At 54.0% G+C, this 25,906-nt stretch overlaps 1 protein-coding gene across 6 annotated transcripts in view; it reads left to right on the top strand.

Annotated features, from left to right (window-relative positions):
• DOCK6 (dedicator of cytokinesis 6) overlaps window positions 1-25,906 on the top strand; it is a 139,350-nt gene that overhangs the window by 92,721 nt on the left and 20,723 nt on the right. For 3 of the 6 annotated variants that reach the window (XM_075346537.1, XM_075346535.1, XM_075346538.1), the window contains exons 23-37: window positions 547-651; window positions 1,105-1,188; window positions 2,750-2,845; window positions 2,922-3,062; window positions 4,410-4,523; window positions 4,622-4,792; window positions 5,646-5,785; window positions 6,149-6,318; window positions 7,865-8,019; window positions 8,119-8,301; window positions 8,393-8,519; window positions 8,612-8,696; window positions 9,681-9,777; window positions 9,852-9,986; window positions 10,061-10,213. In XM_075346537.1, coding sequence (XP_075202652.1) covers window positions 547-651; window positions 1,105-1,188; window positions 2,750-2,845; window positions 2,922-3,062; window positions 4,410-4,523; window positions 4,622-4,792; window positions 5,646-5,785; window positions 6,149-6,318; window positions 7,865-8,019; window positions 8,119-8,301; window positions 8,393-8,519; window positions 8,612-8,696; window positions 9,681-9,777; window positions 9,852-9,986; window positions 10,061-10,213 — 1,956 coding nt within the window. The remainder of the gene's footprint in view (window positions 1-546; window positions 652-1,104; window positions 1,189-2,749; window positions 2,846-2,921; window positions 3,063-4,409; window positions 4,524-4,621; window positions 4,793-5,645; window positions 5,786-6,148; window positions 6,319-7,864; window positions 8,020-8,118; window positions 8,302-8,392; window positions 8,520-8,611; window positions 8,697-9,680; window positions 9,778-9,851; window positions 9,987-10,060; window positions 10,214-25,906) is intronic. The other 3 variants (XM_075346536.1, XM_075346540.1, XM_075346539.1) reach the window with 3 other exon arrangements.

Raw genomic sequence — 25,906 nt, 5'->3', positions numbered from 1 at the left:
CCTCCTCCTCCTACAACTTTCTTTCCTGGGCGTGTCTGCCGTTTTGTTCTTCTTCCTCTTCCTCCTGGACATGTCTTGTATTTTCCTCTTCCTCCTGGACATGTCTTGCATTTTCCTCATCCTCATCCTCTTCCTCCTCGATGTGTCTTCCATCTTGCTCCTCCTCCTCCACCTTTCTTTTCCTTTTCGTGGACATGTCTCCCGTTTTACTCTTGCTCGTGGATGTGTCTTCCATCTTCCTCCTCCTCTTGCTCGTGGATGTGTCTTCCATCTTCCTCCTCCTCTTGCTCGTGGATGTGTCTTCCATCTTCCTCCTCCTCCTACAACATTTTCTTTCCTGGACGTGTCTTCCATATTCTTCCTCTCCTCCTCTTCCTCCTGGACCTGTCTTCTATCTTTCCATCTTCTTGTCTTCCTCCCTGGGCATACTATATTATGGGCATGTCTTCCATCTTGATCCATACTGGGTGTGCCTTCCTCCTGTACTGGTTATATTGGTTTTTCCTCCACTGATCCCGCTACTTTCCTGGTAATTTTCTCCTGCAGGGGATCGATCGCTCTCACTCTTGGGTGAACTCGGCTTATTGTCCTGGGGGTCCAAAATCTGTGCAGCGGCGGACCCAGCCCAGTGCCAACACTGAGCTTCGACAGGTGGCACTCGTCCTCCATTATTTCTGTGGTGCATGTGCCCGCCTCTCCATCCATCCATGCATGCCCTGTGTCACCCGCCGTAGCTGTGTAGCCCCCTCATTCTTTCTCTATGGCATGTTCCTTGTTTCTCCCACCACGGCACATAGAGTTCTCGTGTAGGACCGGTCGGTATGAGCCGTGATACTTTAGTTATGTCCTGTAGGCTCGTGGTCTTCGGTCTGTGGGGCTCCAGCTGCTGGATATGCTGATAGTTGTAGTGTTACCAGCACAGGCTAGAGACCACGGCCGCAGGTCTACACTGCATTATGTCACCCTTGGTAGCATTTTATGGTGGTCCTCCACCCATCTCGCGTGTTCTTTTTTCTCCCATGGTCACCAGATCTCTAACCCATCATCCTTTTTTCCATGTCGCCTTTCCATCGCCTTCTCTCTGCTGCCTCCTAACCCCCATAGAGCAATGAACGCAGTCCAAACCGCATCTCCAGCTACATGGAGGGCGAAGCCGCCTCCACCCAACCTCGCCCCGTCGCCAGAAAGGTATATGGTAAAGCCCCGACTGCGGGATAATGGACACAGCACGACGCAGGGAGATGGAAACTAACCCTGACTTGTAATAAGCAGTGATTGGTGACTCGTTGGGTCATGTTAATTCGGAGCGGTAGCCGTAGTGCAGTGCCCAGAGGCCCGACTGTGCAGTATGAACCAGACATAACAATGTCTTATGTGTAGGAGCCCCAAAATATTTCCCTATAGAGGAACTGTCAATGTACTCGTAAATGGTGGAGGAGTGGCTGGGTAACCTTGGTATTGTCCCTTACTTGACAGCGGGACAGGATGGAAGAGCGATGTGACATGGGAGTCTGCCCTCCAATCATAGTGACAGGAGGGAGGAGCTATGTAACATGGATTCTGCCCTCCAATCATAGTGACAGGAGGGAGGAGCTATGTGACATGGAGTCTGCCCTCCAATCATAGTGACAGGAGGGAGGAGCTATGTAACATGGATTCTGCCCTCCAATCATAGTGACAGGAGGGAGGAGCTATGTGACATGGAGTCTGCCCTCCAATCATAGTGACAGGACAGAGGAGCTATGTGACATGGAGTCTGCCCTCCAATCATAGTGACAGGAGGGAGGAGCTATGTGACATGGAGTCTGCCCTCCAATCATAGTGACAGGAGGGAGGAGCTATGTAACATGGATTCTGCCCTCCAATCATAGTGACAGGAGGGAGGAGCTATGTGACATGGAGTCTGCCCTCCAATCATAGTGACAGGAGGGAGGAGCTATGTGACATGGAGTCTGCCCTCCAATCATAGTGACAGGACAGAGGAGCTATGTGACATGGAGTCTGCCCTCTAATCATAGTGACAGGAGGGAGGAGCTATGTGACATGGAGTCTGCCCTCTAATCATAGTGACAGGAGGGAGGAGCTATGTGACATGGAGTCTGCCCTCCAATCATAGTGACAGGAGGGAGGAGCTATGTGACATGCAGTCTGCCCTCCAATCATAGTGACAGGAGGGAGGAGCTATGTGACATGGAGTCTGCCCTCCAATCATAGTGACAGGACAGAGGAGCTATGTGACATGGAGTCTGCCCTCTAATCATAGTGACAGGAGGGAGGAGCTATGTGACATGGAGTCTGCCCTCTAATCATAGTGACAGGACAGAGGAGCTATGTGACATGCAGTCTGCCCTCCAATCATAGTGACAGGAGGGAGGAGCTATGTGATATGGAGTCTGCCCTCCAATCATAGTGACAGGAGGGAGGAGCTATGTGACATGCAGTCTGCCCTCCAATCATAGTGACAGGAGGGAGGAGCTATGTAACATGGAGTCTGCCCTCCAATCAGTGACAGGAGGGAGGAGCTATGTGACATGCAGTCTGCCCTCTAATCATAGTGACAGGAGGGAGGAGCTATGTGACATGGAGTTGGCAGGGTGGGCGGAGTTACCGGATATAAGCTGGGCACCCTATGTATTAAGGACGTGCCCCTCTCGTGTTGGGGCAGTGTGTAGGTCAGCAGACTGGACGGAGGGCAGTACAGATAAGCGGCAGCACAGTGGCGGGATGTGACGCTGTTCTTTCTGTGCAGCTGTTACACGAGGAGCTGGCGCTGCAGTGGGTGGTGAGCGCTACCCCGGTGCGAGAGGCGGCCCTCAGCCAGGCCTGGTTCTTCTTCCAGCTGATGGTAAGTGGCTGTGGGTTATACTGGGCTGTACTGGGAGACGGCTCCTCTCCACAGAACGCTGTCACTTTCCCCTCAGACCAAGAGCATGACGCTGCACCTCCATAACTCCGAGCGGCTGGACGCGCCCCGGGCACAGAGGTTCCCCGAGAGGTTCGTGGACGACATATCTGCTCTCGTGTGCAACGTCTGCACGGAGATCACCGGCCGCTACCTGAAGGTATGGTCCTTACCCCTCACTGTGATACACGTGGTACTGTCCTTACCCCTCACTGTGATACACGTGGTACTGTCCTTACCCCTCACTGTGATACACGTGGTACTGTCCTTACCCTTCACTGTGATAAACGTGGTACTGTCCTTACCCCTCACTGTGATACACGTGGTACTGTCCTTACCCCTCACTGTGATACACGTGGTACTGTCCTTACCCCTCGCTGTGATACACGTGGTACCGTCCTTACACCTCGCTGTGATACACGTGGTACTGTCCTTGCACCTCACTGTGATACACGTGGTACTGTCCTTACCCCTCGCTGTGATACACGTGGTACCGTCCTTACACCTCACTGTGATACACGTGGTACTGTCCTTACACCTCACTGTGATACACGTGGTACTGTCCGTACCCCTCGCTGTGATACACGTGGTACTGTCCTTACCCCTCGCTGTGATACACGTGGTACCGTCCTTACACCTCACTGTGATACACGTGGTACTGTCCTTGCACCTCACTGTGATACATGTGGTACTGTCCTTGCACCTCACTGTGATACACGTGGTACTGTCCTTGCACCTCACTGTGATACACGTGGTACTGTCCTTACACCTCACTGTGATATACGTGGTACTGTCCTTACACCTCACTGTGATACACGTGGTACTGTCCTTGCACCTCATTGTGATACACGTGGTACTGTCCTTACCCCTCGCTGTGATACACGTGGTACCGTCCTTACACCTCACTGTGATACACGTGGTACTGTCCTTGCACCTCACTGTGATACATGTGGTACTGTCCTTGCACCTCACTGTGATACACGTGGTACTGTCCTTGCACCTCACTGTGATACACGTGGTACTGTCCTTGCACCTCACTGTGATACACGTGGTACCGTCCTTGCACCTCACTGTGATACACGTGGTACTGTCCATACACCTCACTGATACACGTGGTACTGTTCTTGCACCTCACTGTGATACACGTGGTACTGTTCTTGCACCTCACTGTGATGCACGTGGTACCGCCCTTACACCTCACTGGGATACACGTGGTACCGTCCTTGCACCTCTGTGATACACACTTGTTTCACATGAGACTGTGTAATGCTTCCTTTCTCCTGCGGAGGCGCTGCAGGGGAATGTACCGCTACAGCTAATCGCTGAGATCCTTTGTGTTTGAATTGCAATCCTTCAGAAACAGCGCCCCTCTCTTATTGTGGCCTAGTCTGCTATTGCACTCTGCACCATTCACTTGACTGAAGATGAGCTGTAATACCGGAGGCTGCCTTTGGCTGTGAAGGGCGCTGTTTCCATTTCCTCCATTGTTATTATTTCTGGTCTTCAGGATGCAGAGCTCGCTGAGCGTCTGAACAGCAGCCTGGCCTTCTTCCTGACCGACCTCCTGTCCCTGATGGACCGCGGCTTTGTGTTTCATCTCCTCCGCTCCTACTACAAGCAGGTAGGGGGGAGTTCACACTCTGGTCCGGTGAATGGGGTCCGAGGGGCAGGGGATTAAAGACCTCACGTTCCTACTCCAATCATTTCATATTTTTACAGATCAACAGTAAATTACCAAAGGCCCCGAACCCGAATGTGCTGATCTCCCTGCGCATGGACCTGATCCGCATCGTGTGCTCGCATGAACACTACGTCTCCCTGAACCTGCCCTGCAGCCGCCTCTCCCCGCCCAACTCTCCGTCCCCCTCTATTTCTTCCACCACATCACAGGTAATGGGCCACGAGCCATCTATGTATGGGATACCACAGTGTGGATTTTATTGATAAGCGGCGCCTGAAGTGTCCGACCGCCGCTTATCTCTGTCCTGTGCCGGTACCGGAAGTCACAGCCGTCTATCTGCTCATAGAGACCTCGCCGAGGGCATTCGGGTCCTATCCAAACTTGTTATCCTTCTCTGGAGTTCTTATGGGCAGTAAAAGTCCTTTTAATCCGGCATCTGATTATTCAGAAAGTCCCATAATCTGGCATCTGATTATTCAAAAAGTGCCATAATCCAGCATCTGATTATTCAGAAAGTCCCATAATCTGGCATCTGATTATTCAGAAAGTCCCATAATCCAGCAATCGATTATTCAGAAAGGCCCGTAATCCGACATCTTATTATTCAGAAAGGCCCATAATCTGGCATCTGATTATTCAAAAAGTGCCATAATCCAGCATCTGATTATTCAGAAAGTCCCATAATCTGGCATCTGATTATTCAGAAAGTCCCATAATCCAGCAATCGATTATTCAGAAAGGCCCGTAATCCGACATCTTATTATTCAGAAAGGCCCATAATCTGGCATCTGATTATTCAGAAAGGCCCATAATCTGGCATCTGATTATTCAGAAAGTCCCATAATCTGGCATCTGATTATTCAGAAAGGCCCATAATCTGGCATCTGATTATTCAGAAGTTCCCATAATCCGGCGCAGAAGTGCCGTATAGCGTGGAATTACACAGGTGGGTTTTTATATCCTGTTCTCTGACTGTCCAATGATCCAGAACGTCTGATAATCCGGCATCCAGGTTTGCACTGTGCTCAGGCATGCTGACTGTTTCCGCCCTCTCTTCCTCAGAGCTCTGTTTTCTCCAGCCCGGCTCAGGACAAGACGGTCACCAATATGTTCGAGCTGTCGGTCCCGTTCAGACAGCAGCACTTCCTGTCCGGCATCATCCTGACCGAGCTCGCCCTAATCCTGGAGCCCGATGTGGAAGGGTGAGACCATGTCCGTAAAAAACGGGGCGTCCCATCCCCCTAAGATGGTCCGATATCTTCAGAGATAAATGTGGCTTCTCCTGCTGGTAACAGTCAGTGAATGGATAGCTCTCACAGCTGAGGGTTCGTTACAGTCTCGGCAATTCCCCCATCAGCTGTATGAGTCGGCCTGGTGTTTCTGATCATTTGTTGCAATGTATCGGTGCAGCTAATCAGAGGATTGCATGGACTGGATGCTGCCGCTATGGATCCGTCTTATGAGGTTTCCATTCACTGACAGCAAGCGGAGATCTTATAAAAATAAAATGATGCGTTATTGGAGGTTTTCATCCCTCCGTAATGTTGTCGTTTTTGCCTCTGCAGAGTATTCTTCCTCCAGAAGAAGGCGATCAGCGCTCTGCACAATCTGCTCTGCAGCCACGACACCGACCCCCGCTACACCGAGCCCGCCGTCAAGCGCAGCATTTCCCGCCTGTATCTTCCATTGATTGGCGTCGTAATGGAAACGCTGCCGCAGCTCTACGACTTCACGGGTGAATATCCATTCCTGATACCGCAGGGAATAGGGTTAAAGGGGTTGAGAAAAAAAAAACATGGCTGCTTTATTTTATTTATTTTTTTTTTCCCAAGAAACAGCGCCACACCAGTGTACAGGTTGTATGTGGTATTACAGCCGGGCCTCATTCACCTGTGCTGCATTACCAGGCACAACCTGTGGACAAGTGGGGCGCCGTTATGCAGGACTCATAAGGGTCATGTCGGTGAGGCGCATGGTGCTGGTTCTTTTGGTAAAATGTCACATTAAAATGAGTTTTCATTTCTCAACACTTATGCTTGCTGTCAGTGAATGGCAGCTTTTTTTTTTTGGGAAAAAAGCTTTACTGATCACGTCCTATAGACCTGCGTTAATCACACAGGTCAGGAGAGAGTAGTCGCTGGCGGAGATTTTGGTGCGTAAAGTATAATCTGGCGTGTTCTTGCGCTCTTCTTAATCTATTGTGCTTGGACTCTCTCTGGACTCTGGTACGCTTGGGCCTGCCACTTCGGCCCTGGAGGGACGTCGTCCCACCGCTTGGACCCTGGCGCTCCTCGGCCCGCCGCTTGGACCCTGGCGCTCCTCAGCCCTACGCTTGTGCCCTGGAGTTCCTCAGCCCTCCGCTTGGGCCCTGGCGCTCCTCAGCCCTCCGCTTGGGCCCTGGCGCTCCTCGGCCCTCCGCTTGGGCCCTGGCGCTCCTCGGCCCTCCGCTTGGGCCCTGGCGCTCCTCGGCCCTCCGCTTGGGCCCTGGCGCTCCTCGGCCCTCCGCTTGGGCCCTGGCGCTCCTCGGCCCTCCGCTTGGGCCCTGGCGCTCCTCGGCCCTCCGCTTGGGCCCTGGCGCTCCTCGGCCCTCCGCTTGGGCCCTGGCGCTCCTCGGCCCTCCGCTTGGGCCCTGGCGCTCCTCGGCCCTCCGCTTGGGCCCTGGCGCTCCTCGGCCCTCCGCTTGGGCCCTGGCGCTCCTCGGCCCTCCGCTTGGGCCCTGGCGCTCCTCGGCCCTCCGCTTGGGCCCTGGCGCTCCTCGGCCCTCCGCTTGGGCCCTTGCGCTCCTCGGCCCTCCGCTTGGGCCCTGGCGCTCCTGGGCCCTCCGCTTGGGCCCTGGCGCTCCTGGGCCCTCCGCTTGGGCCCTGGCGCTCCTGGGCCCTCCGCTTGGGTCCTGGCGTTCCTCGGCCCTCCGCTTGGGCCCTGGCGCTCCTCGGCCCTCCGCTTGGGCCCTGGCGCTCCTCGGCCCTCCGCTTGGGCCCTGGAGCTCCTCGGCCCTCCGCTTGGGCCCTGGTGCTCCTCGGCCCTCCGCTTGGGCCCTGGCGCTCCTCGGGCCTCCGCTTGGACCCTGGTGCTCCTCGGCTCGCCCTTTGGACCCTGGCGCCCCTCGGCCCTTCGCTTGGGCCCTGGCGCCCCTCGGCCCGCCAGAGTCCAGATCACATCCTATAGACCTGCATCAGTCACACACGGTCAGGACAGATTAGTCGCCGACCAGTGGTGGAGATATTGAAATGTAAAGTATGATCTGAAGATGCCGACTACCCCCCCCCCTTCTCCTTTCCCAGCAGATCCGCACGCTCAGAGGGTCCGACATGCCTCCTCCGTCATGGATGAAGTGGACTCTGATAGCGGCACCATCAGTCAGACCGTTGCTCTGGCCATTGCGGGGTCTCCACTACCCACAGTGCAGAAGACGGCAAGCTTCCCTCTCCCCCCCGCGGTAAGTACAGGAATAATAACCCACCCTCCTCCTATATAATTATATCATCTGGTCCTCCATATGTGCTCATTCCCGTCCTCCCCTTTCCCCCCTCCGCAGCCTGTGCGCACCGGCAGCGTCCTTTCCGCGGAGTCCAGCCGCAACCTCCTGGTGTGCGCCCTGTGGGTGCTGAAGAACGCCGAGCAGGATTGTCTGCAGCGCTGGTTCTCCAGTCTGTCCGTGGTCCAGCTGACACGTGTGCTGGAGCTGCTGAGTCTGTGCGTGTCCTGCTTCCAGTACAAGGTGAGGCGCGAGGCTCTGCAGTGCGAGGCGCGGAGCCCACAATGGCTTATTATACATTTGTATGTATTTCCTAATTTTTTTTTTCCTATAGGGTAAAAAGGCGTTTGAGCGAATAAACAGCCTGACCTTCAAGAAATCGCTAGATATGAAGGCCAGACTGGAGGAGGCCATACTGGGAACCATCGGCGCCCGCCAAGACATGGTGAAGCGCAGCCGAGGTGAGCAGCCTGGCACCATGGTCTGGATCGATGCCGGTTGATGGCGGGTGCGTTGTCCCCCGATCACGCCCCACCCTCTCATTTTCTTACAGAGCGCAGCCCCTTCGCCACCCAAGAGAACGTGCGATGGAGGAAAAACGTCACTCAGTGGAAACCGAGCGGTGAGAAAACGGAGAAGTGAGTACTACTACCCCAATCATCCAGAATCCATTACTATACAGTGTGTCCACCCATAGCCTGTCCACCGCCATTAACATGAGAACGGCGGCAGCTATAGGCATAGAAGTGGTGTCTAGGTATAGTAAAGTAGCCATGCGCTACGCAATGAAACCACCTATAGCGCCACCTGGTGGAAAACAACGGAGTTAGCATTTTTATCTCAAAAACGGAACGAGATAGAGGAAAAAAAGTGAATTACAAAGTTGTAGGGCATCATCAATTCAATACGAATCCACACCTTGCATACAGAAATGCTGATTAGAACGTGTAACACTCACAAGGCTGCGGACGTGAAGTGATACCTCATGGAGACCTTCCTACAAGTCATTGGGTATGGTGGCTGTGTGGAGTGGCCTCCGCTCACCTGACCTGACCCCATTGGCCTTCTTTCTGTGAGGTCACATCAAACAGCAGGTGTATGCGACCCCTCCACCCACATTGCAGGACCTACGCCGACGTATCACAGATGCTTGTGCAAACGTGTCCCCTACCATATTGCACAGCGTGCAGCAAGATACAGTATGCTGTGCAGAGGCCAGATGTGCATTGCAGCCGACGGGGGCCACTGTGAGCATCAAAGTTACATGAGCGCCATATGCGTGACCAGCATTCAGTGTTTTGGGGGGGTCATGGGTTTCATATCATAGCATTTCTGTATGCAAGGTGTCGATTCATATTGAATTGATGATTCCCTACAACTTTGAAATTCACTTTTTTTTCTCTATCTCGTTCCGTTTTCGAGATAAAAGTCCTAACTCCGTTGTTTTCCACCAGGTGGCGCTATAGGTGGTTTCATTAGCGTAGCGCATGGATACTTTACTATACCTAGACACCACTTCTATGTCTATAGCTGCCACCGTTCTCAAGTTAATGGCGGTGGACAGGATATGGGTGGACACACTGTATAATATATGCAGGTGATTCCCTTACCTCGAATCTCAGATCACAGGCTGAACGAGACCTGGATATTACTGTGGATGGAAATATGGCGGCCGAGGCCAACCTGGTGGTGCTGGACACCCTGGAGATCATCGTGCAGGTGAGCGCACTAACACCGCAGGTGGAGGAGGATCCAGCCATCATAGATTAACCCGGTACCCCTCTGTCTTGTAGACGGTCATGCTGTCTGAGATGAAGGAAAGCGTCCTAGGAGGAGTCCTGAAAGTCCTACTGCTCAGCATGAGCGGCAACCAAAGTGCCCTGTACCTGCAGCACTGCTTCACCAGCCAGCGGGCGCTCGTGTGCAAGGTGAGTGGCAGGTGCAGACGCCCCCGTTACACCCATCCTCAGTACTTTTCTATACTCACGGGTGTAATCCTCAGTTCCCAGAGATGCTGTTTGAAGATGACACCGAGCTGTGCTCCGACCTGTGCCTCCGCCTCCTGCGCCACTGCAGCAGCTGTATCAGCAGCGTGCGGACCCACGCCAGCGCCTCGCTCTACCTGCTCATGAGACAGAACTTTGAGATCGGGAATGTAAGTGATAAACCACTCCACATGATCATACTGACGCAGTATATACACCGCATGACCATTACTGACCCGGTATATACACCGCATGGCCATTACTGACCCGGTATATACACCGCATGGCCATTACTGACCCGGTATATACACCGCATGACCATTACTGACCCGGTATATACCTATTGTTGTCCTTGTTCAAAACAGCAAAACATTGGGAGGCATGTGGGGCTGTTTTGAACAAGGACAACAATAGGTTCAGTTGTGGACCGTCCTTGTTAGGACGGGAGTCAATGGGGTTTAGGGTGAGTTACATCAACCTGGAATCCAAGCCCCATTTTGGCCCTGTCAGCAAGAGATGCTGTGATAAGCAACAGAAGATCATCTGAATGGGTGAGATCTTCCCTGTTTTTTTGCCTAATTTGTGTGTTGATTACAGCCAATAGGTGTTTATATGTATTTCTTTGTCGCTCCATTGGGAGACCCAGACAATTGGGTGTATAGGCTATGCCTCCGGAGGCCGCACAAAGTATTACACTTAAAAGTGTTAAGCCCCTCCCCTTCTGCCTATACACCCCCCGTGCTCCCACGGGCTCCTCAGTTTTTTGCTTTGTCAGACCCCAGCCCCAGACCGACTAAGCGAGCTCGCTTAGATTTTCCCTCGACATCATCATATTGTGCAGGGTCTCAGAGGGGGGAATCTCTGGTTGATGATGCGGAGACAGCTGATCAGGATTCTGATCCTGAGGCCGCTCTCAATCTTGATACTCCGGACGGGGACGCCATAGTGAACGACCTTATTGCGTCCATCAATCGTATGTTGGATATTTCTCCCTCAGCTCCTCCGGTGGAGGAGTCAGCTTCTCAGCAGGAGAAATTCCGTTTCAGGTTTCCCAAGCGTACACAGAGTATGTTTCTGGACCACTCTGATTTCAGAGAGGCAGTCCAGAATCACCATGCTTGTCCAGATAAGCGTTTTTCTAAGCGCCTTAAGGATACACGTTATCCTTTTCCCCCTGACGTGGTCAAAAGTTGGGCTCAGTGTCCCAAAGTGGATCCTCCAATCTCCAGACTGGCAGCTAGATCCATACTTGCAGTGGAAGATGGGGCTTCACTCAAAGATGCCACTGACAGGCAGATGGAGCTCTGGTTGAAATCCATCTATGAAGCTATCGGCGCTTCTTTTGCCCCAACGTTCGCAGCCGTATGGGCGCTACAAGCTATCTCAGCAGGTCAAGCGCAAATTGACGCAGCCACACGCACGTCCGCGCCACAGGTGGCGTCCATAACCACTCAGACGTCGGCATTTGCGTCTTACGCTATTAATGCTGTCCTGGACTCTGCGAGCCGTACGGCGGTTGCAGCCGCCAATTCGGTGGTACTCCGCAGGGCCTTGTGGCTACGGGAATGGAAGGCAGATTCTGTTTCCAAAAAGCGCTTAACCAGTTTGCCAATTTCTGGCGACCGATTGTTTGGCGAGCGTTTGGATGAAATCATCAAACAATCCAAGGGAAAGGATACATCCTTACCCCAGCCCAAACCGAACATACCCCAACAGAGGAAGGGGCAGTCGAGGTTTCGGTCCTTTCGGGGCGCGGGCAGGTCCCAATTCTCCTCGTCCAAAAGGCCTCAGAAAGATCAAAGGAACTCTGACGCATGGCGGTCTAAGTCACGTCCTAAAAAGGCCACCGGAGGTGCCGCTACCAAAGCGGCTTCCTCATGACTTTCGGCCTCCTCACTCCGCATCTTCGGTCGGTGGCAGGCTCTCCCGCTTTTGCGACGCCTGGCTGCCACGGGTAAAAGACCGTTTGGTGAGAGACATTCTGTCTCACGGTTACAAGATAGAGTTCACCTCTCGTCCCCCGACTCGATTCTTCAGGTCATCCCCGCCTCCCGAGCGAGCCGAGGCTCTTCTGCAGGCGCTGGGCACTCTGAAGACAGAAGGAGTGGTGGTCCCTGTTCCTCTTCAGCAACAGGGCCACGGTTTTTACTCCAACTTGTTTGTGGTCCCAAAGAAGGACGGGTCTTTCCGTCCTGTCCTGGACCTGAAACTTCTCAACAAACACGTAAAGACCAGGCGGTTCCGGATGGAATCCCTCCGCTCCGTCATCGCCTCAATGTCCCAAGGAGATTTCCTTGCATCGATCGATATCAAAGATGCTTATCTCCACGTACCGATTGCTCCAGAGCACCAGCGCTTCTTGCGCTTCGCCATAGAAAACGAACACCTGCAGTTCGTGGCACTGCCGTTCGGCCTGGCAACAGCCCCACGGGTTTTCACCAAGGTTATGGCTACTGTAGTAGCGGTCCTCCACTCTCAGGGTCACTCGGTGATCCCTTACTTGGACGATCTCCTGATCAAGGCACCCTCTCAAGAGGCATGCCAACACAGCCTCGACGCTACCCTGGAGACTCTCCAGAGTTTCGGGTGGATCATCAATTTTCCAAAGTCAAATCTGACACCGGCCCAATCGCTGACATATCTTGGCATGGAGTTTCATACCCTCTCAGCGATAGTGAAGCTTCCGCTGATCAAGCAGCGGTCACTACAGACAGGGGTACAATCTCTCCTTCAAGGCCAGTCACACCCCTTGAGGCGCCTCATGCACTTCCTGGGGAAGATGGTGGCAGCAATGGAGGCAGTTCCTTTCGCGCAGTTTCACCTGCGTCCTCTTCAATGGGACATCCTACGCAAATGGGACAGGAAGCCGACGTCCCTCGACAGGAACGTCTCCCTCTCTCAGGCGACCAAAGCTTCCCTTCGGTGGTGGCTTCTTCCCACTTCATTATCGAAGGGGAAATCCTTCCTACCCCCATCCTGGGAGGTGGTCACGACGGACGCGAGTCTGTCAGGGTGGGGAGCGGTTTTTCTCCACCACAGGGCTCAGGGTACGTGGACCCAGCAAGAGTCCTCGCTTCAGATCAATGTTCTGGAAATACGGGCAGTGTATCTTGCCCTGAAAGCGTTCCAGCAGTGGCTGGAAGGCAAGCAGATCCGAATTCAGTCGGACAATTCCACAGCGGTGGCATACATCAACCACCAAGGCGGCACACGCAGTCGGCAAGCCTTCCAGGAAGTCCGGCGGATTTTGATTTGGGTGGAAGCCACGGCCTCCACCATCTCTGCAGTTCACATTCCAGGCGTGGAAAACTGGGAAGCAGATTATCTCAGTCGCCAGGGCATGGACGCAGGGGAATGGTCCCTTCACCCGGACGTGTTTCAGGAGATCTGTTGCCGCTGGGGGGTGCCGGACGTCGACCTCATGGCGTCCCGGCACAACAACAAGGTACCGACGTTCATGGCACGGTCTCAAGATCCCAGAGCTCTGGCGGCAGACGCCTTAGTTCAGGATTGGTCGCAGTTTCAGCTCCCTAATGTGTTTCCTCCGCTGGCACTGTTGCCCAGAGTGTTACGCAAGATCAGGGCCGACTGCCGCCGCGTCATCCTCGTCGCTCCAGACTGGCCGAGGCGGTCGTGGTACCCGGATCTGTGGCATCTCACGGTCGGCCAACCGTGGGCACTACCAGACCGACCAGACTTGCTATCTCAAGGGCCGTTTTTCCATCTGAATTCTGCGGCCCTCAACCTGACTGTGTGGCCATTGAGTCCTGGATCCTAGCGTCTTCAGGATTATCTCAAGACGTCATTGCCACTATGAGACAGGCTAGGAAACCAACGTCCGCCAAGATCTACCACAGGACGTGGAAAATTTTCCTGTCGTGGTGCTCTGCTCAGGGTTTTTCTCCCTGGCCTTTTGCCTTGCCCACTTTTCTGTCCTTCCTTCAATCTGGACTGAAAAAGGGTTTGTCGCTCGGCTCCCTTAAGGGACAAGTCTCAGCGCTCTCTGTGTTTTTCCAGAAGCGCCTAGCCAGACTTCCACAGGTACGCACGTTCCTGCAGGGGGTTTGTCACATCGTTCCTCCTTACAAGCGGCCGTTAGAACCCTGGGATCTGAACAGGGTGCTGCTGGTTCTTCAGAAACCACCATTCGAGCCAATGAGAGATATTTCTCTCACGCCTTTCGCAGAAAGTGGTTTTTCTAGTAGCAGTCACTTCACTTCGGAGAGTGTCTGAGCTAGCAGCGCTGTCATGCAAAGCCCCTTTCCTGGTTTTTCACCAGGACAAGGTGGTTCTGCGTCCGGTTCCGGAATTTCTCCCTAAGGTGGTATCCCCCTTTCATCTCAATCAGGATATCTCCTTACCTTCTTTTTGTCCTCATCCAGTTCACCAATGTGAAAAGGATTTGCACTTGTTAGATCTGGTGAGAGCACTCAGATTCTACATTTCTCGGACGGCGCCCCTGCGCCGCTCGGATGCACTCTTTGTCCTTGTCGCTGGCCAGCGTAAAGGGACACAAGCTTCCAAATCAACCTTGGCTCGGGGGATCAAGGAGCCAATTCTCGAAGCCTACCGTTCCGCTGGGCTTCCGGTTCCCTCAGGGCTGAAGGCCCATTCTACCAGAGCCGTGGGCGCGTCCTGGGCTTTGAGGCACCAGGCTACGGCTCAGCAGGTGTGTCAGGCGGCTACCTGGTCGAGCCTGCACACTTTCACGAAACACTATCAGGTGCATACCTATGCTTCGGCGGATGCCAGCCTAGGTAGACGAGTCCTTCAGGCGGCGGTTGCCCACCTGTAGGAAGAGGCCGTTTTACGGCTCTCTTACGAGGTATTATTTTACCCACCCAGGGACTGCTTTTGGACGTCCCAATTGTCTGGGTCTCCCAATGGAGCGACAAAGAAGAAGGGAATTTTGTTTACTTACCGTAAATTCCTTTTCTTCTAGCTCCAATTGGGAGACCCAGCGCCCGCCCCTGTTTTTTTGTGTACACATGTTGTTCATGTTGAATGGTTTCAGTTCTCCGATATTCCTTCGGATTGAAGTTACTTTAAACCAGTTTATAATTCTTTTTCCTCCTTCTTGCTTTTGCACCAAAACTGAGGAGCCCGTGGGAGCACGGGGGGTGTATAGGCAGAAGGGGAGGGGCTTAACACTTTTAAGTGTAATACTTTGTGCGGCCTCCGGAGGCATAGCCTATACACCCAATTGTCTGGGTCTCCCAATTGGAGCTAGAAGAAAAGGAATTTACGGTAAGTAAACAAAATTCCCTTCTTTCTCCATCGTTTCATTGGGGGACACAGGACCATGGGTTATGCTGCTGTCACTAGGAGGCTGACACTAAGTAAACAGAAAAAGTTAGCTCCTCCCCAGCAGTATAACCCCTGAGCCAGAGGCGGACTCAATCAGTTTTTTGCTTAGTGTCGTAGGAGGCTGATGTGGGCCGACTGGGCCCTCTTCAGCCACTTGATTTTTTGCGTATATTTTTTCTTTTTTCTCTCGGCGACGCTCGTCGCTCTCATCTGTTGGAATTTTCTTTTTCTGCAGGTATCGTTTCTCTATCTCAGCCCTCGCAGCCCGTGTGGGTACCGCTCCCCTGGGTCGCAGAAGCTTGAGTTCTCGGGCCCTCTCCCCCGTCCAATTCCACGGTACCACTCCCGGGTTGGCACGCGGAGCAAATCCTTCCGGGGCACCTCCTATTCACCCTGCGGTATCACCCCAAAGGGTGCAAGGGGCATACAGCAGGGACTGGACCTCACAGCGCGTCTGGATGATGATGGGGCCCGCAGCGCTGCTTCAGGGGGCTCCCTGCCCCCACCGGCGTCCACCATCCCTGCCTGCCTGCCTGCCTGCCTGCCTCATCCTTCTGCGGTCCGCAGCCTGCACACTGGCAGAGGCTACGCCGCCGACCAGGTAGGACACCCCCTCCTACCTTCCCCCCAGGCGGTTACAAAATATGGGCCCCGGTCCGGGCCTACTCACCGGGCGCCCCGGCCACGTCCTCTCCCAGCGCTGGAGTCCGCACTGACGGCCGGTGCACGGATGTCGCTGCCGCGCCGCCGCCCCCACAGGTAGAACCGCCGGTTTCTACATAATCCGGCGCTGGCTGCTTCCTTTTAGGCTCCGGCCTGGGCCTAGTCACCGGACGCCCCGGGCCGCATCGGGCGACAGAGCGCACGCACTGCCGCCATCCGGTCTTCGCAGCTGCGCCGCAGCCACCGGACAGCCGGCCGGTACCCTCCATGCTCCGGCAGCCTTCAAAATTTAGGTCCCGGCTTCGGCCTTGTCCCCGGCGTCCTAGGCCCGCCTCCTGCCGCAGCGCGATTGGCCGCCGGCCGCTCAATCTCCACCCTCCTCCCAGCCCCAGGCATCACAGGAGAGGGCGGTGGAGGTTTTTTCCCGCTCTCCTCGGCCCCCCCCCCCCCCCCCACTCCCACCCCAGCATTCATTTTAGAAAAAAAAAAAAAAAAAAAGAGACTGATTATAGCAGTCTCCCTAGTCTGCGGATTGCTGAGGCTACAGCAACCACTCATAGGGGGGAAAAGTAGCCAACATTAGCCACTGAACGGTAGTGGTTGTTCTGTTCTTTTGTCAGGGGCTCAGTTTATTTCAATATGTAAATTGCTCTTTTTATTCTTAGTAAGAACATACTTTTTGATATTTGCAAAAAGTACATGGATGCATTCTAGACTCCCCCTTTTTTCTTTGTGTTCAAGGTTATTGTTTGAGTCTGCAATATAAGTTCTAAATAATGGAAATCTGGAAGTGGTTTTTCTATGTACATATATGTGTATATATATATATATATATATATATATATATATATATATATATATATATATATATATATATATATATATATATATATATATATATATATATATAGATTGTGTATATTAACTCTTACGAGCTCTTATTCGGGTTCTTGATTTGCATAAGAGGTACAGTTGGTTTACGGCTGTTCTCTCAGTTATGAATTGCCCCGAACGTTGTCACATTAGTACTCCAGCTTCCGCGGGCCCTGGCACTGCACGCACCGGTATTCCGCACCGGCAGGCGGGTTGGCGCTCTCTCTCTCAGACCCCGCATACCCGTGCTGACGTCCCTCGGGTGGGTGCGCATGCGCTGCGCCCCCGGGCTGTCGCTCTGCCGTAACCGTCCGCAAGACTGGCGCCTTTCCCCCGGTGAGTTGGGTCCCGTACTAAGGATCTTTTCCTCTGCCCAAGGCGGACCCGCCAGGTCTCGTCTTCTGCGCTCCCAGGGTTCACCTTACTCCTCAGCTCCAGACTGCCTCTCCTCTAGTAGTCTTTCGACCTTTCGGGGATGGCCCAGGCGTTTCCACCTCTGCTGGACTTCGAGCAGGAGTACCGGGATGTTTGGCGCATGACTAATAGCCGGGTAAGGATGGTGAGTCAAGCCTTAAAGGTACGGACAGTCCTTCTCTACGTGCACGCACCGGGGGAGGTGAGTCCCGTACCAGGGACCTCACCCGCTGCTCGAAGCGTACCCGCCAGGTCTCGCCTTCGGCGCCTCCCCCTGGTTTTTCCTTCATTCCCAGGTCCAAAGCTCCCGCTCGTCCAGAAGCCTTCCGACCTCTCTGGGGATGACCCAGACGTACCACCTCTGCTGGATTCCGGGCAAGCGCCGAGCTTCAGCGCATGACGATTAGCCTGGAAGATACGGTGAGTCAGACCATAAGGCCACGGATAGTTCTCTTCTCCTCTCTGAGCACACAGGTCTCCTTGAAGACTTTTCTAGAGGACCCAGGATGTTTGTCAGTGGACATCCAATAGTTCGCAGAGCTACTGCTCCTTCACAGACATCAGCCAGACTGGACGTTACCAGCGGTAAGTCTTGTTATTCTCTTTATTCATTCTCCAAGGGGCTCCGGAGAGAAGTGGCATGCCCCCCTGCGATCGACTCGCCAGGTTGCCTCTTGGCTGATCATCCCTAAGGTGACGTCTCTCAGGGACCACACGGTCTCCCTACGCAGAGGACTACATTCCATATCTGCCGATCAGAACTGGTTGACATCTTCGGTAAGTCCCTTCTCATCATAGCCCTGGCACTTTCACAGCTTCACGGTCTGAGCCTATAGCAGCAGTGTGACCACACGTCGAGGCCTCTGCCTCAGGAGCGGGATCGCGGAGGCGACATCTAAAGAGTCGCTGACCTTCCTTCCGCCTTTAGGTGAACGTACCTTCGGACATAGGTTAGTCCAGTGGATCCCCTAGACTACGTGAGGGAAGTGTACATCTCTCCATAGGCTACGTGAGGGAAGGGCACATCTCTTCCCAGCATCGGCCCAGACGCTCAGGATCGTCGCCTTCACCGCTCGGCTCCTGTCCGTTCGAGCCGCAACCGTCAGGGCGCCTCTATTTCTCATCGTCATTTCTCGCTACTAGGGCAGCTGTTCCACCGGTTGGAGTCCTTTCAGATCTCGGCCCGGTAGATCATCCCCTTAGGCATGTTTTTCGAGTATAGGGAAGTTACGCTTCACGCTGGAGTAGTTTTTCCTTCCCCGCACCAAGTTAGGTTCGATACGTTACTCCGCAGCGGCTGGGGGAGGTGATAGCGGTGGTACACTTACCGGTGTTCATCCTTGCCCTTCCAGAGGTCCCCACTGAAGAACGGAGATAAGTAACCTCCGTCTGCCCCGGGGGATCCGCCTTTCCCTTCCTAGTGGACCAGCTTTCGTGTCCGGTCCCTGGGAAGATCCCCTCTCCGTCTCCTCTGGCGAAGAGCATCAGCCATTACCAGTCTCCTATGCTAGGGTGGGCTTGTCCACTTTCCACAGCACGATCCCTAGGAACACCCCCTATGTGTGGTCTCCCCTTCAGCATTCCAGGATTTCAGATCCATCCGGTTAGACTGGTTACGTTTTCTTCACTGGGGCGAGGTTGTTCCAATCAGGTCCCAGTCGGACCATGCCACAGCGGTGGCGTGCATCATCCACCAGGGAGACGCAGGAAGTGTCGTGAATAAGGAAGAGGTCAAGAAGATCTTGCTCTGGGCCGGATCTCGCGCTCTCTAATCTCAGCAGTCCACTTCCCTACCGTGGACGTTTGGACGGCCGTTCTTTTCTCAGCAGGAGGGGCCTCGCCTAGGCAGAATGGCTCCTCAACCGGGTAGTCTCCAGCCAGATCTACGACGAAGGAAGACCTCCAGTAGTGGTCCTATTTGCCCCCCGATCCAGCTTCTAGTCAACGGCGCACCTAGGGTGCCCCCCTTTTCTGCGCTAGGTGACGACGCCCTCGCCCGGCTGTGAGGCCGGTTCATTTTTTCATTTTCTTGGGCATCTGCCTACGGCTTCCCATGATCTCGAGCTTCTCAAGAGGGACCGAGGCAGAGGGTGGCTATGGAGGGGCCCAGGCGAGCATAGTTCACAGAAGTCACTCAATCCACTCGCAGAGGCCCTGTGGCGCTTTCCAGACCGTCCAGTTCTTCCGTGTCGAGCCCGCTCTGACACCAGGACTTAGAAGCCATAAGTTTCCCGACCTTAAGAGCGGATCCCGGGTTCTTGCTCGCACAGGCCGGTTGGCAAGAAGGATGCAGACAATGTTGGAGACCGGGGAGCTGGTTCCCTCGAAAATGTATTACCACACGTGTGACATTCATCCGGGGGGTAAAAGAGCACATCTTCTTTCCTCTCTCTTTCTCGCTCCTTTCCTGCACTACTGCCATGCTGACAGTCAGATCTGGATGCGGCTTTCTAGCGCGTCCCTCTAGGGGCCTGGTGTCGACGCGGTCATTTCAGTTCAGAGGCTTATCACTTATCGTCCCACGACCAAGGTGTTTCACGCAGAGAAGCGTCCATCTGGCTCAGCGGCATCGCCGTCCACTAGTGACGTGGGACCTTAATCTAGCGATGGGTTCACCTCACGGCTCTCGGTTTGAGCTTTTCCGAGGGCTTCTTACTCCCACATGTTTGGATAGGTGGGCTCCTCGTGACCGTCTCCTTGTCTCAAGGGGCATCAGGGCGGACATCTCTCTCTTGTTGCCTTTGTTCCCCCCCTGTTTTTCCAGGTCCTCCAGTAGGGCAAGGGGGGTGCTCCGGCCACTACCCTCTCTTCGGTCCAAGGCAGCCCGCCTTCCTTCCAGATAAGGTGTTTGGGGTTTCGAGTTCGGTTCTAGTACCTTCTCTCAGCCTGAAAAGAGCCTAGTCCGGACCGCACTTTTCGGTATACTCCGACAGTCAGTTCATCTTTCAGGACAGTTCCTCTTTTCATCCGGTCCCAGGAGGCGCATGCTGGCGCCCAGGGCTAAGATTTCCATAGAGATCCTTCCGTCATAGGTGAAGCCTATCGCATGGAAAACGGACCTCCGCCGTTTTTTTCTACCGTCCAAGGAGAGTTTCTTGGATGATTGGACTACAGACGTTTACGGACCGAGGTCTGCCGGGCCTCCTACTGGTCTAGTAGGCAGACCTTTCCTAGTTCCTATCAGGTCACACCCAAGCTTTGGCAGTGGCCAGTCTTGCCGTTATCTTTGCGGGCGGCAGTAGCACACCTGTAACAAGGTAGGTAATTGTAGGTCTGGGTCAAGCCCGACTGGAGGTAGCGGTTTCCTACCGATCTCCGGTGATGGTTCTCTTCCCACCCAGGGACTGCTTTTGGACATCCCATGGTCCTGTGTCCCCCAATGAAACGATGGAGAAAGATAGATTTTTGTGTACTCACCGTAAAATCTCTTTCTCTGAGTCTTCATTGGGGGACACAGCACCCACCCTGCTTGTGTTTTGTTTGAGTTACATTTTACCGGTCTGTTGCCTCAGTGGCCTTATTCCCAGGCCATTGGTCGCACGTCTATTTGGTTAAGGTTTTTTCCTTGTCTTATTCCGGATTGTTTGGTTCTCCTCCTACTGCTTGTGCACTAAACTGATTGAGTCCGCCTCTGGCTCAGGGGTTATACTGCTGGGGAGGAGCTAACTTTTTCTGTTTACTTAGTGTCAGCCTCCTAGTGACAGCAGCATAACCCATGGTCCTGTGTCCCCCAATGAAGACTCAGAGAAAGAGATTTTACGGTGAGTACACAAAAATCTATCTTTTCGTACCTTCAGTGAAGGAAAAATATATTTCTTCGGCGCTCCATTGGGAGACCCAGACGATTGGGTGTATAGTACTGCCTCCGGAGGCCACACAAAGCATTACACTAAAAAGTGTAAGGCCCCTCCCCTTCTGGCTATACACCCCCAGTGGGATCACTGGCTCACCAGTTTTCTGCTTTGTGCGAAGGAGGTCAGACATCCACGCATAGCTCCACTGTTTTTAGTCAGCAGCAGCTGCTGACTATGTCGGATGGAAGAAAAGTGGGCCCATATGGGGCCCCCAGCATGCTCCCTTCTCACCCCACTTTTGTCGGGTGTTTGTTAAGGTTGAGGTACCCATTGCGGGTACGGAGGCTGGAGCCCACATGCTGTTTTCCTTCCCCATCCCCCCTCAGGGCTCTGGGTGAAGTGGGATCTTACAGGTCTCCAGGCACTGAGACCGGGCTCCATCCACAGACCCAGAGAACCTGCTGGATATGGAGCTGAGTATCGTCAGGGACAGGGCCCTGCTACATTAAGGTACTCTGTGTCCCCGTACACATCACGCACACACACACCAGCATTGCTGGGAGTACTAGTGCGCCGGGGACAACAGCGCGGAGCGCTCGTGCTATTATTCACGGCAGCTTTGCTGTGTGAATTTATGTATTGGGAACTGCCGCGCCGGGCCGCTGCTAGGTGTTTTTACACTGTGGCGCGGCTGGGACTTGTGGTGCGCCGGGGACTCCGCGCTGGCCGTGCACATAGGACGGCCGCGCTTATTACTCGAGTCCCCGGCTTTGCGGCCTAGTTTTCGTTTCGTTCCCGCCCCCAGCCCTGCCAGTCAGGGGAGAGGCGGGACGCTGTACAGACAGTCAGCGCCGAGGGCTGGAGTCTGCTTTGCATTCTCCAGCCCCCTTCACTGGACACAGTGGGACGCCGGTTTCCCGCTCTTGCCTGGGGCACGCCCACGGCCCGCCCCTCGTCACACGAGCTGGAGAAGGACGCCGGCAGCCATTCCTGCAGTCCGAGCTGGCAGCCAGTCACAGGACTCTGGCGACCACACACCCGCCTATAGGCGGGCGGTAAGCAGCACCTGAAGTGCTGACCCCACTAAATACCGTTGTGTCCATTTGTATTTTATGCTTACACTGCACTGTAGGTCGCTATTTTTGGCTATATGCCCTCTTAGATGGCGAGACAACAGCAGCAAAAAAGCAAGGGTGCTAAAGCACAGGCTTTCTATGCTGCTTGTATTACATGTGCTGAAGTGTTCATTTGTACTTATGCTTGTATGCTATACATTGCACTGTACGGTCGCTACTCTTGGCTATATTCTCCTAGAATGGCTAGACTACAGCAGCAAAAAAGCAAAGGTGCTAAGGCACAGTTTTTCTAGGCTGCTTGTATTGCATGTGCTGAAGTGTTCATTTGTACTTATGCTTGTATGCTATACATTGCACTGTACGGTCGCTATTCTCGGCTATATGCTCCTAGATGGCTAGACTACAGCAGCAAAAAAGCAACACAGGCTTTCTATGCTGCTTTTACTGCATGTGATACTGTTCCACCGGCAGGTTCCACTGACCCCCGTTGTGTGCAATGCTCCCCTGTAGCACTTGGTCAGCCGGGGTCTCTACTAGAGGTGGCCAAAGGAACCACCTGTGAACCCTGTCCATGGACAGGGACGGTGTTGCAGTTTCGGCTGATAGATTGTCATGGGATAGTGACTTGCAGTCCAGACAGGCCATGGGCAATCTTGATCATTGCTCCCTGGCCACCCTCATTTGGAACAAAATCAGTGCTCCGGGGGGGTCCCAGGCATTCCAGGGTGAAGGCTCTGACACGGACGACAGTCCCAGACAGCCTAAGCGAGCTCGCTGGGAGCGGCACTCGGCCTCATCACTAGTCAGGGTCACAGCAGAGGACTCTCTGTATGATGAGGCAGACGTAGCTGATCAGGACTTTGATCCTGACACCGCTCTCAATCCGGATACACCGGATGGTGACGCCATGGTGACTGATCTTATAGCGTCCAGCAATGGCATGTTGGATATCTCTCCCCCAGCTCCTTCAGTGGAGGAGTCAGCTTCCCAGCAGGAGAAATCCCATTTCAGTATCTCAAGCGTACATTGAGTACTTTTCTGGCCACGCTGACTTCAGAGAAGCAGTGCAGAATCACCACGCTTACCAGATAAGCGTTTCTCCAAATGTATTAAGGATACATGTTATCCCTTTCCCCCTGACGTGGTCAGGCGCTGGACCCAGGGTCCAAAGGTGGATCCCCCAATCTCCAGGCTTGCGGCTAGATCCATAGTTGCAGTGGAGATGGGACTTCACTTAAAGATGCCATTGACAGACAGATGGACCTCTGGTTGAAATCTGTCTATGAAGCTATCGGCGTGTCGGTTGCTCCGGCATTCGCAGCCGTATGGGCACTCTAAGCTATGTCAGCTGGTCTTGCGCAGCTGGTCTTGAGCACAGGTACATCTGTGCCGCAGGTAGCGTCCTTATCCTCGCAATGTCTGCATTGCGACTTACCCTATTAATGCTGTCCGAGAGAGACAGTCGAGGTTTCGGTCCTTCCCAGGCTCGGGCAGGTCCAAATTGTCCTAGTCCAAAAGGGCTCAAAAGGCTCAGAGGGGCTCAGATTCCAGGCGGGCCCAATCACGCCCAAGGAAGGCAGCCAGAGGAACCGCTTCCAAGGCGGTCTCCTCATGACTTTAAGCTCTCTCTCTCCGCATCCGCGGTTGGTGGCAGACTCTCTCGCCTTGGCGACATTTAGCTGCCACAGGTCACAGACCGGTGGGTGAGAGACATTGTGTCTCACGTGTACAGGATAGAGTTCTGTTCTCGGCCTCCGGCTCGATTCTTCAGAACTTCCCCACCTACCCACCGAGCCGATGCTCTTCTGCAGGCAGAAGGAGTGGTAATTCCTGTTCCTCTTCAGGAACAAGACACGGTTTTTCCTCCAATCTGATTGTGGGGGACCTAAAACTGCTCAACAAGCACGTGAAGGCCAGGCGGTTCCGGATGGCATCCCTCCGCTCCGTCATTGCCTCAATGTCTCAAGGAGATTTCCTAGCATCAATAGACACAGGATGCTTATCTCCACGTGCCGATTGCTCCAGAGCACCAACGTTTGCTACGTTTCGTTATTGAAGACGAGCATCTTCAGTTCGTAACCCTGCCCTTCGGTCTGGCGACAGCCCTATGGGTTTTCACCAAGTTCAGGGCAGCAGTGGGAGCAGTCCTGCACTCTCAGGGTCACTCGGTGATCCTTCCTTGGCCGGTCGACTGGTCAAGGCACCCTCTCAAGAGGCATGCCAACACAGCCTGAGCGTAGCGCTGGAGACTCTCCAGAGTTTCGGGTGGATCATCAACTTCTCAAGGTTAAATCTGACACCGACCCAATCGCTGACATATCTGGGCATGGAGTGTCACGCTCCCTCAGCGATAGTGAAGCTTCCGCTGGACACGTTCACTACAGACGGGGGTGCAGTCTCTCCTTCACGGCCAGTCACACCCCTTAACACGACTCATGCAGAGGCAGTCACTTTCGCGCAGTTTCATCTGCGTCCACTCCAATGTGGCATTCTTTGCCAATGGGATGGGAAGTCGACGTCCCTAGAAGGAACGTCCCCCTTCTCAGACGGTCAAGGACTCTCTTCAGAGGAGTCCATCCTTCAAATCAATGTGCTGGAAATCTGGGCAGTGTATCTTGCCCTGCAAGCCTTCCAGCCGTGGCTGGAAAGCACACACATCCGAATTCAGTCGGACAACTCCACAGCGGTGGCGTACATCTACCACCAAGGCGGAACACGCAGTCGGCAAGCCTCCCAGGAAGTCCGGCGGAGTCTGATGGGAGTGGAAGACAGAGCATCCACCATATCCGCAGTTCACATCCCGGGCGCAGAAAACTGGGAAGCAGACTTCCTCAGTTGCCAGGGTATGGACGCAGGGGAAGGGTATCTTCACCCGGACGGTTTTCAGGAAATCTGTCAACGCTGGGGGATGCTGAACGTCGACCTAATAGCGTCTCGGCACAACAACAAGGTTCCGATTTTCATGGCGCGGTATCACGATCAAAGAGCTCTGGCGGCAGACGCCTTAGTTCAGGTTTGGTCGCAGTTCCAGCTACCTATGTGTTTCCCCCTTTGACACTGCTGCCCAGAGGGCTACGCAACATCAGGTCCGTTTGCCGCCGCGCCATCCTCATCGCCACAGACTGGCCGAGGAGGTCGTAGTCCCCGGATCTGTGGCATCTCACGGTCTGCCAACCGTGGGCACTACCAGCCCGGCCAGACTTACTGTCCCAAGGGCCGTTTTTTCCATCTGAATTCTACGGCCCTGAACCTGACGGTATGGCCTTTGAGTCCTGAATCCTAGCGTCTTCAGGATTATCTCAGGACGTCATTGCCACCATGAGACAGACTAGAAAACCGACGTCTGCCAAGATCTACCACAGGATGTGGAGGATATTCTTCTCTTAATGCTCTGCTCAGGGAGTGTCTCCCTGCCCATTTGCATTCCCTACTTTTCCTTCCTTCCTGCAATCTGGTTTGGAAAAAGGTTGTCACTCGGCTCCCTCAAAGGACAAGTCTCAGCGCTATCTGTATTCTTCAGAAGCGCCTAGCACCACTTCCTCAGGTACACACGTTCCTGCAGGAGGTTTGTCACATTGTCCCTCTGTACAAACGGCCGTTGGACCCATGGGATCTGAACAGGGTACTAATTGCTCTCCAGAAGCCGCCCTTCGAGCCTCTGAGAGATGTTTCACTCTCTCGACTTTCCCAGAAAGAGGCCTTTCTGGTAGCGGTCACGTCTCTTAGGAGAGTGTCC

The sequence above is a fragment of the Anomaloglossus baeobatrachus genome, chromosome 4 (genome assembly GCF_048569485.1).
Source record: "Anomaloglossus baeobatrachus isolate aAnoBae1 chromosome 4, aAnoBae1.hap1, whole genome shotgun sequence".
NCBI lineage: Eukaryota > Metazoa > Chordata > Amphibia > Anura > Aromobatidae > Anomaloglossus > Anomaloglossus baeobatrachus.
Note: the sequence above shows the minus strand (reverse complement) of the source record. Positions and strands in the feature narration are given on the sequence as shown.